The sequence below is a fragment of the Lupinus angustifolius genome, chromosome LG04 (assembly GCF_001865875.1).
Source record: "Lupinus angustifolius cultivar Tanjil chromosome LG04, LupAngTanjil_v1.0, whole genome shotgun sequence".
Taxonomy (NCBI): Eukaryota; Viridiplantae; Streptophyta; class Magnoliopsida; order Fabales; family Fabaceae; genus Lupinus; species Lupinus angustifolius.
In genome coordinates this window covers 6,955,580-6,971,085 of record NC_032012.1, presented here as the reverse complement: position 1 = coordinate 6,971,085, position 15,506 = coordinate 6,955,580, and the positions used below count along the sequence as shown (strand labels likewise).

Here is a 15,506-nt window from a genome sequence, read left to right as displayed (position 1 = left end):
AAGTTTTACCGTATAGCTATAAGATCTATAAGTTACATATGTGACTGAATATGGGCGATCAAATATCAATAAGAGAATAGACTCCATCTAGCAGAGATGAGAATATTGTGTTGGATGAGTGGACATACTATACAAGATATGTTTATAAATGAATGCATTAGGGAGAAAATTGGAGTAGCCTTTACTATAGAAAAATGTGATAGAATTATGTCAGAAAATGTGGTAGAATCGTGTCTTAGGTGGTTTGGACATATGTGGAGAAGATTGGTATAAGCTCTGTAAGGAGGGTAGATTAAATGGAAGCTAGTACAATTCATAGAGGAAAAGGAAGACCAAGAAAAACCATAGATGAAATGATAAAGAATGACTTAGAGATCATTATTTTGTCAATGGACATGGATAGAGCATTATGGCATCGTTCGTTCCATGCAACCGACTCCATCTAGTGGATAAGGTTTGGTTATTCTTAGATACTTTCAATACATACTATTTATTTTATTTACCATAAACAGCCTCCCTGTAAGTATTATTAAACCTGGTCCAATTTCTTTCAAGTCTTTAACATGATTAAACTGCCAGATATATAGTTATTTATATCAATCCTTTATATGTATGTGTGTTTCCCTTCAGCCTTATAATTTTTGTAAGGTACAATGCCCTTCACTATTTACTTCTGAATTTATTTGACCCCACTTCAGCTTGTTAGTGCAAGGGAATAGTATACAGTTATTGTATAATGAAATTTATTCTAATTTTATTGTAAACATGCATGTCAATATCAATATATAGCCATGCACATAGAAAGCTTATATAATGAAGCTGCTTTTTCAAAACAAAAATTCACATTGTTAGATAGCTGCTTCTAGCCTTTGACAAATAATGGAGCCTCACCACTTCGTGGTTCCACTTCCACTAATGTTCTTAATTACTCATTGGCTTTTATTGGCTCTCTATGCCAAAGGTGAAAGTTTTACTACATACATTGTTCACATGGACAAGTCCCTCATGCCAAAAGTCTTTGAAAGGCATCATGATTGGTATAAATCCACCATTCATTCCATAAACTTAGCTACAGTTAATCAATCATCAAACTCCAACAAAACAGAGAAACTAGTGTACACCTACAATCATGCCATGCATGGATTCAGTGCAGTGCTATCTTCATATGAGTTGGAGACCCTAAAAAACACACATGGCTTTGTCACAGCTTATCCAGATAGGTCTGGTAGCATTGACACCACTCACACCTTTGAATTCCTCTCCCTTGATTCCCCTAATGGCCTATGGCATGCTTCAAATTTTGGTGAAGATGTCATTGTTGGTGTTATTGACTCAGGTGTGTGGCCTGAGAGTGAGAGCTTCAAAGACGATGGTATGACAAAGAAAATTCCATCCAAATGGAAAGGAACATGTGAGTCAGGACAAGACTTTAACACTTCAATGTGCAACTTCAAGTTGATTGGAGCAAGGTATAGAAGTGTTAACTTAGTCCTTATAATCTTATCCTACAATTTAATTTAAATTAGTTTCTCTGATCAGTTGGTTTTATCAATTAGAAATTTAAAAGCTACTATATACTAATGCAGTTGAGATGAGAATATTGTGTTGGATGAATGAGTACACTAGATAAGATAGGATTAAAAATGAATGCATATATAAGGGAGAAAGTTGAAGTAGTTCCTATTGTAGAAAAGAGGGTAGAATCGTACCTTAAGTGGTTTGGACATGTATGAAGGAGATCGCTAGAAGTCTCCGTAAGGAAGAGAGAGACCAAGAAAAATCATAGGGGAAATGATAAAGAAAGACTTAGAGTTCAATGTTTTGTCAAGGAATATGATTTATGATACAACATTATTGTGTCGTTCGATCCATAACTCGACATATTGAGATAAAGGTTTCGTTGTTTATAAGCAATAAAATTACTTCTTGGCTGAACTTGTTTACTAGGTACTTCAACAAGGGTGTGATTGCTGCAAAACCAAATGTCAAAATCAGCATGAACTCACCTAGAGACACACAAGGACATGGTAGCCACACATCATCAACAGTTGGTGGAAACTATGTTAATGATGTCTCCTTTTTTGGCTATGCTAAAGGTGTAGCTAAAGGCATTGCACCAAGGTCTAGACTTGCAATGTACAAGGTTCTTTGGGATGAGGGGCATCAAGCTTCTGATGTACTTGCTGGAATAGACCATGCCATTGCTGATGGTGTTGATGTTATTTCAATCTCAATGGGTTTTAATAATGTTCCACTTTATGAGGATCCTGTAGCAATAGCTTCTTTTGCAGCAATGGAAAAAGGGGTGCTAGTTTCATCTTCAGCAGGTAATGAAGGTCCTAAACTTGGAACCTTGCATAATGGTATCCCCTGGGCTCTCACAGTGGCTGCAGGAACCATCGATCGCGCCTTCGAAAGCTTGGTACTTGGAAATGGCCAAACCATTATAGGTTGGGCATTATTTCCTGCAGAAAATGCTGTACTGGAAAATTATCCACTTATTTACAACAAGACTTTATCAGCATGCAATTCAGTGGAGTTGTTATCCCAAGTTGCAGGAAAAGGTATCATTATATGTGATGCCTTAGAATCAGTGTCTGTGTTAAACCAAACAAGGTTTATTACATTGGCAAGTGTTATAGGAGCTGTGTTTATCTCTGATGATCCTGTGCTAATTGAACTAGGACATTTGCACTCACCAAGTATTGTAATCAGCCCAAGGGATGCACCTTCTGTAATCAAATATGCAAAATATGCTAAGAACAATAACCCTTTTGCTAGCATAAAATTTCAACAAACATTTGTTGGAATAAAGCCAGCACCAGCTGCAGCTTTTTACACTTCAAGGGGGGTCCTTCACAAAGTTACCCTGGTGTCTTAAAGCCTGATATAATGGCACCTGGAACTAATGTCCTAGCTGCTTTTATTCCTAAAATACCATCAGCCATAATTGGAACAAATGTGTTTCTATGGAGTAATTACAATTTTCTCTCTGGAACTTCAATGGCATGTCCACATGCTTCTGGTGTTGCTGCATTACTTAAGGCTACACATCAAGATTAGAGTGTATCTGCTATAAGATCAGCATTAATCACCACAGCAAATCCACTTGATAATACTCAAAATCCAATAAGGGATAATGGTAAGCCATTTCAACATGCTTCACCTTTGGCTATTGGAGCTGGTCAAATTGATCCTAATAGAGCTACTGATCCAGGTTTGATATATGATGCAACACCACAAGACTATGTTAACCTTCTTTGTGCATTGGGCTACACACAAAATCAAATCTTGACAATCACAAGATCAAGATCTTATAACTGTGATAACCCTTCTCTTGACCTTAACTACCCTTCATTTATAGCTTCTTATGGTAACAAAACAAGATCAGTGGTGCAAAAGTTTGAGAGGACTGTGGCCAATGTTGGAAATGGTGCTGCTACATATAGAGCCAAGGTGAGTAATCCCAAGGGCTCTGTGGTTACAGTGTTACCTGAGACACTAGAATTTGGCTTTAAGCATGAGAAGAAGAGTTACACTATTGTGATAAAGTACAAGAGGTTCAGCAAGAAGGAAGAAGATGTGTCATTTGGGGACATAGTTTGGGTTGAAGATGGTGGTGCACACACTGTTAGAAGTCCTATAGTAGTGGCACCAAATTTTGTTTGAACACTACTGCAACATAGTTGAATAATAATAACTATTAGCCACAGTATATAAGTATTAGAACAATATATTATTCATCATTTATATTTAATTAATATAAATTGATTTTTTAGAAAAAAATAATAAAATGAATATGAATAATATATTTAATATGTATAAATTTTTACACTAAAGTATAACATATATATATATATATAAAGTCATCTTAAAAATTTATACACAATTAAATTAGTACTTTATTTTATATTTATTTTTATTTTTTAAAGAGTTAAAGATAAAATATGAATAATCTAATATACATTTTTTCTCATTATTTTTACATGCCCCGAACAAAATATTACTTTTTGGTACATTGGATAACAAAACATATTATAGTAAAACTCATTCTGGTCAAACAAATTCAAAAACAAAATTGATTCTAAAAAAACAGATTAAATCAATCATCAACATAATAAATTAATTATTAATATACTTTACTTTTTAACTAATCAAAATTCATTCTAAATGTCCTGATTTAACTTAATTTGAAAACATGATTCATTATTTATAGAAATGTGAATGCTCGCTCACTCACATTTTCATTAAGTTAATGAATTATGCCCACGTATCTCATTTGATTAAGCTATTAAAATAAGCTTAAGATGAAGGTGTTAAAAAGATAGTTACGTAATTATGTAAGTGGGACATCTTCCTCAATGAAGATATCAAATAAAATGAGAAATGTCTTCTATGGTTTTATATGAAAGCTATGTGAGTTTGAAAAATAAATTTGGTAATATAGAAATAAAATGGAGCATCTCTTCAAAAACGTATTTTGTATTATCTATCAATACTTCAATATTATATATAAAGCCAAAACTTGAAATAACTATCATCATGATTTTTTTATTTGCCCTTAATATTTTTTATTTCTAAAGTAAAACCATATAATCCTAGATAACTATCATTAATATATCTTATTATAAGTTGAATATTATAATAAATATAAAAATTATAACATAAAGTACATCCAATAAAAAAATATTATAATTCTCTAAAATAAAAAATACAAATTTAATATTTAATATCATAAAATAAGAATGCGAGTTGGCAGATATGAAATGTTTGTTGACTACGTACATATGGTATAATTTTTTTTACATATTTTATCCTTCTAATTAACTATTATTATAATGTTTTCTCACATAATAAAAAAATATTAATGGAAGTTAGAGTAAGTTACATCCACAAAAGAATATCAAATCACCAATGCAATTTTTAATGTAAGTTTTAGTAATATCACAATTCATTATCATATTTTTCTATTACATAAATTATAATATTATCTATACTCAATAAAAACTAATATAATTTTCTAAAATGAAATATATAAAAATTAAAATTTAATTAAAAAAAATAAAATGCGGGTCGACATGTATGAAGTGGCTGTCGACACGTTAGTAAAAAAATTACTATTGCATCATCTAACATTTATATTTTATCAACATCGATTCTTCAAAAAATTAATACAAATAAAATAATAGATAATATATTAACTTTTTATAATTATATGCATAAATAACGAGTAAGACTCATGGAGAGGCAAATTATATTTTGTAGTGTATTTTTAAGGCTAAAATTGTAATTCCAATAAAAGTATAGATTATATATATCATTATTTTTTGAATTTTTAATGTATTTTTCCACTATTTTCCTCTCCGTAACGGAGAGGAGTCTAACTCATAAATAACACACTCAAAATCCTGATATATTAATGTAGAACATTCAACATTGAATATTTCAATTAATGAAGTGAACATGTGTTGGGCTAAGCCCATGTATTTTATTTTCCCTCTTCTCCATGCTATTTATTTAATATTATACTATTATTCATTATTGCTTCTATTGTTTCAAATTAGAGTTGAAAGAAGAAAAAAGAAGTAGATCGGAATAGCGGTAGCAGCAGTAAGATGAGGATTGTTAGAAAAGACCTTGTTCGCGATGGACCTGGTAGCGTTAAGGTACAAACCCTAATTCTCAATTTGCTAATTGTAATTCTTCAAATTCAATCATTTAATTGATGATAAGTGATATATGTAGATGGTTGCAGTTGATTCCGATGATCTATGGTATGCATATAACTTGATAGCTCCTGGTGATTCTGTCATGGCTGTTACTGTTAGGTACTCATATACATACACTCTTTTTCAATTCTCAATGTTTGTTTGTTTGTTTGATTGATGAATTCTATTTTGTCCTTTTGTTTATGCTGTTGGTTAATTTTGTTGTTGTAATAGGAAGGTTTTGAAGGAAGCAGCTTCTGGTGGACGAGATGCAGAAAGGGTTAAGCTCAAACTGGAAGTTAAAGTCCAAGAGGTACTACAACATTACGGACAATATCTGAACTATAGGACACTAAAACACAATACTATATATATATACACACACAACAACCAAACCTTATTCCATGTTTGAATATAGAAATACGCCATAATATTGGATCATAAATCACGTTTCTATTTACAAACCAGTGATGTGTAAGTCTTTCGTAATTGTTTTGCCTATGTTTTTTTGGGACCCCTTGTTGCTTCTAATAGTCTCCTCCACATATACACAAACCACCCTAGGCTTGATTCTACGGTTTCTACCACATGGAGCTTTAACCTTCTTTCTAATGCTTTCATTTCTAATCTTATTTCATCTAGTGACAACATTCTCATATCTGCTATATTAAGTTTATTCTCTTGTTGATATTTTATCGTCAAGCATTCAAACCCCTATCCTCTAGGCGTCCATGATGATTTTAAAAGGCGTCATTTGTCATTTTATTTTAAAAAATCTTTGAAATTGTTTTGAAGAGTTTTGTCCTTCATTCTTTGACATTTAACTTCTTTCAGATGGTGTTATAAAGGGCATTACATTTTGATTCCACAAAAAATAGATTCGTCAATGCTATCTTTTATTTTACTCATCCCGTCTAATATGATGTAAAGAGAACATTTCAAGTTACTTTTTCCGTTCTCTTATCTATATTTTTTTCTAGGTAGCAGATTATGACAAAGAAGGTTCTATTTTGCGTGTTCGTGGAAAGAACATTTTAGAGAATGAACATGTCAAGGTAGTTAGTTTACTTCCATCCCAATTTTAAATCCAATATAAACCATTACTTCTAAGTTCAACTTCTCATCTTTATAACTCACTTCAGATTGGGGCATTCCATACTTTAGAACTCGAGCTACAACGGCCTTTCGTGCTCAGAAAGGTATTCCTCTTAACTCCTAAATTATTTTGCTTCCTGTTACTGTTTTTTTCATGATATTATATATGTGATTCATAGACACATGCTAGGTCTCTTGCTTGGTCTTCTTTGGATATATCGTTATGCTTACTCTTATGCTTGTAAAAAAAAAATTAGACATTGAGGAGGGGGATGAATGTTTAAGAAACTCGCTCTGAGATATTTTTTCCTCCTCCTTTAAAGAATTATAATTGCTGAGATTACTTTTTACATTTTGTAGGATGTTTGGGACTCTTATGCATTAGAGGTACTACAGCAGGCCTCTGGTATGTTCTATGAATCTAGCAAAATTTCAAATTATGCATATACCTCTGGGAATTTAAATTAGTAGAATCTGTGTGCATGGAAATAACGGGGACTTCTAATTTTGAAGATATTTCTTTAACAGTACAGATGCAGCCTGGGTATTCATTTCTGAGATATGACTTTAGACCTGTCAAGCATACCTATGATTAAAACATGATAGTTTAAATCATGCACCCATATAAATTTGCATTGTATGACAAATGGGGGAAGGTGAAATTCATGCTTTATATAAAACTGCAATACGCTGAATAAAAGTTGCATGTATATTTTGCAGATCCTGGTGCAAGTGCTGATCTAGCTGTGGTTTTGATGCAAGAAGGATTAGCCCATATCATCCTTATTGGAAGAAGGTACTAGTAACTTTTGTTTGAATAGGTTTCGTCCATATAATCCTGTATATAAAAGATATTTAGACTATTTAGTCAGCATTCTATAGTTGGATAGTAAGTATGGGCTTGATTTCTGTGAGGGAACACATACTGTATATTGAATATTTGTTCTTATTGATATTGTAGTTGAAATTTTGACATGTAATCATGCTATTGCAATCAAATGACTCATCTTATTGTGACCAATATAACAGTATGACTGTTACTCGTTCACGGATAGAAGCTTCAATTCCTCGCAAGCATGGATCTGCTATTCATGGTTATGAGTCAGTATGTCCTCTCACTCTATTTCAAGATATGTCTGTAAACGAACACAATAATTTGAGCATTATGATTCTAAAGCATCTTCCTCCCTTTTGTAGGCTTTGAATAAGTTCTTTGAGAATGTTTTACAGGTATGTTCAACTCGAAGAACTTCAGACATTTTATTTATAGCATTTATTCATACTAGTCATATAATAAAATGTAAAAGAGGTTTAATGAACGATTATAATATTTATTTTCAATGAGAATGAATTAATCATACAATTAATGCTAATGATATGCTGCAAATTTAGAATCCCCGCAAAGCTCTGCAACCGGATTTGTGTTATGTGTGTCTCTAGCTTTGAAGTAGCTGTTTCTTTCTTTATTCACGGCCTTACAGTCCCTTCCATGCTCATGTTAATATGAGATGCTTGATAATTTCATACCCATGTACCAACATGAGCATCCTGATCAAGAATCTTAGATATCCGGAAACACTAGAGTCTGGATGGTGATATTATGTAGCAAATCTCTCATTACTGTATTCATGAATTTGTTTTCTGTGTTTCTTTTTTGTGCCTTGTCTAGGAGGATATCTTATCCTCCCCCTTTGCTGTAATATTTTGTTAATATATTCTACCAATCTTTTTTAGGCCTTCTTGAAACACATAGATTTCAATGTTGTTCGCTGTGCTGTAATTGCAAGTCCAGGATTTACAAAGGTTTGTGTTCACTCCTTGCTCATTTTTATTTGGATTCTTTTTCAGTGACCATATACAAGTGTGATACAGCATTATTTTTTATTAGAATTTTTATCTTTGATGACTTACATGTGTTAAGCTTTGGAAGGACTTTGGTATGTATATTTTATTGTACTTATATTGTTTTTTACCTCTAATTTGTTTCAGGATCAGTTTCATCGTCACTTATTTCTGGAGGCAGAAAGAAGACAACTGCGACCTATTATTGAAAACAAGTCGCGCATCATTCTCGTACACACAACCTCAGGATATAAGTATGGCTGATTTCTTCAGTTCATCTTCTTTTCTCTGTTCCTACTTTCCTAGGACTTCATTAGAGGGCATTGTGATGTAGCTAGCATTAAGTAACTCGTGAAAACATTACTGTGGTCAATAATTAGAGATATAACCTGCCTTGCATAATATTTTTTATATAATATGCTGGATAATGTGCCTGTCTCAAAAATTTGTATTCAGTTATTTGAGGCTGGTGACTGAAATTAATTTTGTCAGTACATCTGCTCCACATATAAAGGTTTAAGCCAAAGCCAAACCTTATGTCCTTTTTTAGACTGTTGAAAGAAGAATGTTCCAGCAAACATTGATTAAGACACTGTCCTTTTAATGATGGGCTTGTTGTTTAATTGCTTGTGAATACTCTATTAATTGATTCATCTTATCTCTTTGACATTAAAATTTCTTATCTGTAGGCATAGCTTAAGGGAGGTTCTGGATGCTCCAAATGTCATGAATTTGATAAAAGATACTAAGGCAGCACAAGAGGTACCACAAAATCCAAATTAGTACACATTTTATGGTTTTTTTATCATGTTTTCTTTATTTCCTGTTGAGCCTGAAAACAAGCTATATTCTTCCTCTCTTTTTTCAGGTTCGAGTATTGAAGGATTTCTACGACATGCTTTCAAATGTCAGGTTCTATTTTTGAGATATTTCTGTTTGCCTTGTCTATGTTTATATTTGGAACATCCAAGTCTCTATTTCAAAATTCCTGTTGACACTGATTTGAGAAGTAGTTCATCTTTGGTGGACCAGTAGTATCTTTGTATAACAATCATTTGCTCATAGTCATATCATACAACAATAACCAAGCCTTAATCCCACTAGGTGGGGTCAACTAGGTGGATCGAACAATATCATAATGTTATATCATAAATCATGTTCAATGACAAAGTATTGATCTCTATCATAAATCATGCTCATAGTCACATTATGCCTAGAAGAAGGGTATTTATGTTTTAGTCAATTGCATGATGAATTGCTTTAATGACTGTCAGGGGCACTTTACAGAAGATACTTGATAGAATAACATCTTCCATGAAATTTCCTTTCCATTCTAATTTGGCATTAAGTGTCTATAACTCAAATTAAACATAATTGTTTTTAAGAAAAGATTACCCCAAAACTATATGGAGCATTTTTTATCTTACTAGCATGGGAGAGTTGCTTCAAGCACGTGTTATTTTTTATTTTGAATGTGGAATATGGTGATTTTTCTCTAATGTATGCATGATAATACGATATCAGGTTTTTATCTCGTCCAGGGATGCTTGATTTCATGATGTTAGAGTTTTGCAGTTCATTAGTGGTGGAGAAACCCTTATTGTCCTTGTGTGTTATACAATGGATGTTCTTAGTTGAGCAAATCAGGAGTTAAGAATGTTACTGGGTGGAAGATTAGGGATCTTAACCACTGATGAGAAAACCAATGGCTCATATTATGATAAAATATATGCATAACTACAAAATTTGTTAGAATCCATCCCTCGATTTTCTCTCCAATGTTTAAGAATCAAACCCTCACATTTCCCACAGAAGTAATCACTCTAAAGGGGCAAAGAAATGCAATTTAGCATAAAGGGAGTATAACATGTTAAACTGGTTACCACATGAAACATGTGAGATGGCTATATGAATGTTGCATTTTCAGAAATCTAGAAAATCCTTAATGAAAATTTATGTGTTTGGGCAGGACTCATCCCGTGCTTGTTATGGAGCAAAACATGTTGAGGTTGCCAATGAACGACTAGCTGTGCAAACCCTTCTCATTACAGATGATCTTTTCAGGTTTGTATGATATAGCCCTTAGATATTCTGAATCAATGGCAGTGTGCTGCATTGTCCTATCTGATTCATACTCACTTTGGCATTTTTGTATCCTACATTTTTGTGCAATTCAACAATGTATCTTAATTTATCTGTTAAATCCATTCGAGTTGTTTAAGTCAGACTTCTTTTTAAACTGCTTTCCTTTACAATCTGTTTTATAGAATTGTTTTGGTTCTGAGCCACTAAACTGCATCATGACAATTTAACTTCAATCTCTGTTATTTCTTTTTCATCCTATTTTAAGCTTTCGGCGTTGAGATACAACCTAGAAAATACACCTTTGATATTTAGATCGATAGTTGTGACATCAACATATCTACTTCTTTTGGTTATAGGAATTCAGATATAGCAGCAAGACAAAAGTATGTCAACTTGGTCAACTCAGTTAAGGATTCAGGTGGCTCTGTCCATGTATTTTCGTCCATGCATGTCTCTGGGGAACGTAAGTTTTATTACGTTCTTTATTCTTTGCATTTTTCTGGGGTGGTTTAGTATGTAATATTTACGTTGGTTCCCCTTAAACTGAGAACTATGAATTTTTTTAAAGAAGGCAGAAATATTAATATGGTAATGCATAAAAATACTAAAGATCTTGTTCTCCCCTCCTTTTCCTATGTGGTACTAAATCAAACTTCTGCATGAAAAATATGCTTTAATTTTCAAAGGTCATTTTAAATTTAACTTGCCAACTTTTTACGATGCACAGAGCTAGCACAGATAAGTGGCATTGCAGCAATTCTTCGGTTTCCTCTCCCGGATCTTGAAGACATTGAGATGTGATGATTGGCAATTCAGAGAAAACATCATTGATCAACCTTGTTGCCAGGCACTGTCATAGCTTATTTTCAATTTATACTATTGCCAAAAACACAGCTGATGTTGCAACAGTGCCTTGGAGCTCCTTGCCGGTTGCTGACTCAACTTACGTTGAACTGTGGACCTGTATATTAAACCAAACAATGGTATGTAGCAATTTCAAGATATGTTCAATGTCGAGTGAATAATTTGTGGTGAATACAACTTGGATTTGTATGTTGAAATTGATACTCCATCATATGTATGGAACTGTAGAGTAATTATTTATACACTCATGTACAATAAACACCACAAAGTGATGAGTTAATTACCTCTCTTTATCTGCAATGACTATACTTCCATTTGCCATCATAATACCTTTGTTTCTTGCTGCACTCACTTGCATGCTTTGTAATGCCCCGAAAGTTACTCCAACAATATTGCCCAAAAATGGGTAAAAAATTTTGTTTTTTTGTGTGATAATGTAAAACTCTTCATTTACATTTAATTTCTTTTCGGGACATCACATTTAGTAACCTAAAATGCGGAAAAGACAACAATAATTTGTGGAATGATCCTTTATTGAAATATCTGAAAACATATACAAAGGAAAGCGGAATACATCCTAATTCAAACTGAAATATATATCATAGTCTGATTTATTCAGAACATTATAAGTACCCTACACAGATACTCGCTTCAAGGGCAACTAGAAATAGAAATGACCACTAGCGACTAGCTCCGGGGTTAGCGGGTGTACTAAAACACTCGCTGGGATCCTCCTCCGTCTCAGAATCAGAAGAGAGGTCCATCACCTCAATGGAGTCCTCTATACATGCCAACTCCACACAATCTTCCTCTTTGGCTTATCGCTCCTCTTTCGGGTTGTTGGACGAACCCTGTGACTTTCTTCCTACTTCTGCATCTGCCTGGAGATTGGGCGGTGTCGATATAGCAGCTATCTTCCCCGGTGGGGAACTGGGCACATCATCCCTGCTCCATCTCCGAGCAGATGGTCCAACATCAGTGGGTCTGCGAGGGATCACATACTAAATGGATGGCGAAGTAGACGCAAATCTTTGAGCAGACAAGGTGAATGAAGCCTCCAAGTTTGCATGTTGAGAAGGGAAACCCATCGTAGAGCCGTCACAAACCATCTCTAGCTCTAAGGCACAAGGGCCTGTATAGGTATATTTATGTCCATCACTACTCCATATCCCCTCCTGGGACATCGAGAATCGGTAGCTCTGAATCCTCGCCATACGGTTCATCTGAACGAGAACGCGAACCGAGAACAAGTAGAAAGAAAAGAAAAGAAGAGAGAGTAAGACATCTAATGAATATAATTCATTGACGCCGTGGAATTACACAGAATATCACATCCAAACGGACATGTATAATATACACAATATAGATCACAAACATAATGCACAATGATGAATGTGGTTATAACTCGGATCATGGGGATTTAACATCCACGATCTCAATGTATGAATCTTATGATTATTTCATCCATTCTTACACCAATATTCTCCCAATATACTATTCGGAAATAACCAAGAGTACAAGTCCCATAACAAGCCGATTTGACCGCACCAAAAATTATTCATCGCAAGGATATATATATGATCGACCGGTTCCGAAGAACTGTCCATTTCAGGACGGTGTCGTATCAAACACTTTCTGGGCATCCCTCTCATTGATCCTGATTGTAAAGAGGGGTTGTTAGAGATAGTCTAGTTTGCGCTGTGAGAACTGTCCGATCCAACAGAATACCTCATCCAGGAATACAGGGGACTCGTCTCACCTAGACTCTCCCTCAAGACTTTGCTGACGAATTACCGTCATCGCCGTCCCTCTCAACATCGTGGGGCTCGTTCGTCTCCCATAAATTTCCCCTCCACTACTTCGTTATTTTATAATGAATATGCACACTAACTGAAGTTAACCGATCAAATATTTTAATTAGTCTTTTAAAATGATCGGCCCATCCTAAGACATCTCCCAAAGGAATGCTTCTTGTGGGACCCGATCTTACGTTATCACGTAATATAGGATTAACATCCCTACCACTACGAACCATCGCTGACTTACCCTGGACGACCACACAACCAAGCCTCTTACGGTCAGACGATCTCACTGCGTGATATCATATAATATAGGAATAACATCCCTATCACTACGAACCATCGCTGACTTACCTTGGATGGCCACATGGTCAAGCCTCTTACGGTCAGACGACTTCGCTGCGTGGTATCATGTAATCCTTTTTAGGCATAGCCTTGCTCACGACATCCTCGTTGGAATCCTTGCCCACATAAGGCGCAAGAACCAAAAGTAACAGTATAAGTTTATTGATTTGGGCACCGAACTCAATCCTCTGAGCCACGGTCTTTCCCAAGTGTAAATACACTTCACGCCCAAGCTAGGGCTATTGTCTAAGCAATAAATTAACCAAAACAATCATAATTTATGTTTGTCTTTCGCCTAAGCGAGAGACTGCCGCTCAAGCAACCAATTCATCAAAACCGACTCAATTTCCTGCATGGTTCTCGCTCGAGCGAGGGGACTGTCGCTCAAGCTAAAAATCCACAAAAAACTGGTCAAAATACCTGTCTTGACTTGCCCGGGCGAAATACAGACCCTTTGGCCCTCGCTTAGGCGAGAAACGCTCGCCCAAGCGAGGATGGCTCGCCCAGGCGCCAACTGGGGGTCTAACTCACTGTGTCTTTGGGCGAGGTGGTCCAGTTACCAGGACCATTTTCCTCGCCCTTTTGGGCTACCTGATCGAAACCCTCCGTTGTTTTCGATCCAATACATTTTAGTTTCTCGAGTGGTGTTCCTTCATGGATAACAACCATGAGACTTGATATTTTATACTATCTTAGGGGCATTCAGCCTAAAGAAACATCATACTTAATCCAGGCACGAAATCATTTGGTTAAGTACGAGTTTCTAAGAAAACAGAAATAACTCCCAACTTTTGAGATGGTTGGGAGACCCGGGTGTCATATTCAGACACCACCATATCACGATGTGTTCTCTCTCACCTTGGGTTATAGCGTGGTTGATTCCCTTTCCGTGAATGAATCAGTTGTCCAACTTCGAACGCCTCGAAACTAACACAAAACACAAATCAATGATTCACGAGTTAAATCGCTTTCCTAATAACTCTAAGATAAAAACATAATTTTAATCCATTATAAAAACATCTGAGACTTTCATCCATCCGGTCCAAGATTCATAATCTCGAACCATCCTTTATCCTCGAAAGTCTCGTTCCCGATCCCTAATGTGTTCATGATCACTTCAACACCTTTTCACAAGGATTGATCTCATCATCAAAATGACATTTCGATTTAAAATATTATTCAAAATAATCATCTTTCATCAACATAAATAACATGCATATATTCAAAACACTAAAACAGCTCAATGAACAACAAGATTTCATAGTTTCCAAAACAACAATTTCTAGAATCACAAAAACTCATTTTTCGCGTTCTTGCGTATAACAAGATATAGTAAGGTTTTTTAGAAAAATTTTGACGGTTGAAAATGTTCGTAACATATACATAACATCATACTCGAATATTGAAAACATTGAACAGCTAAATTTCTAAGAGATCAGGAACAGAGAACTAAGAACTTACCTTAGAGTTCTTGAGAAAAATCTGAATGAAGAAGAGAAAAATGAAATGAAATGCTAAGGGTTCTCCAAGTTAAATGGTTCTTTTAAGGTGCAACGAATCAACTTTAGAGAGGCAAGCCAAGGGTTTTCTAACTAGAGTGACACTTTTATAGGAATTGAATCAGATTTAGAGAGACAAGCCAAGAGTTTCCAAGATTAAATGGTGAAAGGTTAGATGAAGGATTTAAGGGGTTTAGTGTAAAAGATGATTATTTTTGCTTGCTTACCCAACAAGTTTCACTTGGGAACATGAGGTGACTTTTTGGCGA

The 15,506-nt window shown here is 34.8% G+C and overlaps 1 protein-coding gene and 1 pseudogene across 2 annotated transcripts; both read left to right on the top strand.

The window, feature by feature from the left end:
• On the top strand, positions 861-3,692 carry LOC109345378 (annotated as a pseudogene).
• Positions 5,528-11,892, top strand: LOC109345380 (protein PELOTA 1). Of its 2 annotated transcripts, XM_019584349.1 has the most exons (16): positions 5,528-5,666; positions 5,746-5,828; positions 5,943-6,021; positions 6,689-6,763; positions 6,851-6,907; positions 7,164-7,209; positions 7,524-7,599; positions 7,833-7,908; positions 8,001-8,033; positions 8,538-8,606; positions 8,793-8,899; positions 9,335-9,407; positions 9,514-9,552; positions 10,615-10,709; positions 11,087-11,193; positions 11,458-11,892. In XM_019584349.1, the coding sequence occupies exons 1-16, from the start codon at positions 5,616-5,618 to the stop codon at positions 11,529-11,531; spliced, it is 1,140 nt and encodes a 379-aa protein (XP_019439894.1). In that variant the 5' UTR covers positions 5,528-5,615; the 3' UTR covers positions 11,532-11,892. The 2 variants fall into 2 exon arrangements, with proteins under 2 accessions (XP_019439894.1, XP_019439895.1); XM_019584350.1 differs by lacking the exon at positions 11,458-11,892 and having other exon boundaries at positions 9,514-9,557; positions 11,087-11,106.

Coding starts and splice junctions, on each gene's coding strand:
- LOC109345380 (XM_019584349.1), top strand. CDS start 5,616: ATGAGGATTGTTAGAAAAGACCTTGTTCGCGATGGACCTGGTAGCGTT. Junction 5,667..5,745: donor ATGGACCTGGTAGCGTTAAG/GTACAAACCCTA, acceptor TGATATATGTAG/ATGGTTGCAGTTGATTCCGA. Junction 7,909..8,000: donor CTATTCATGGTTATGAGTCA/GTATGTCCTCTC, acceptor TCCCTTTTGTAG/GCTTTGAATAAGTTCTTTGA.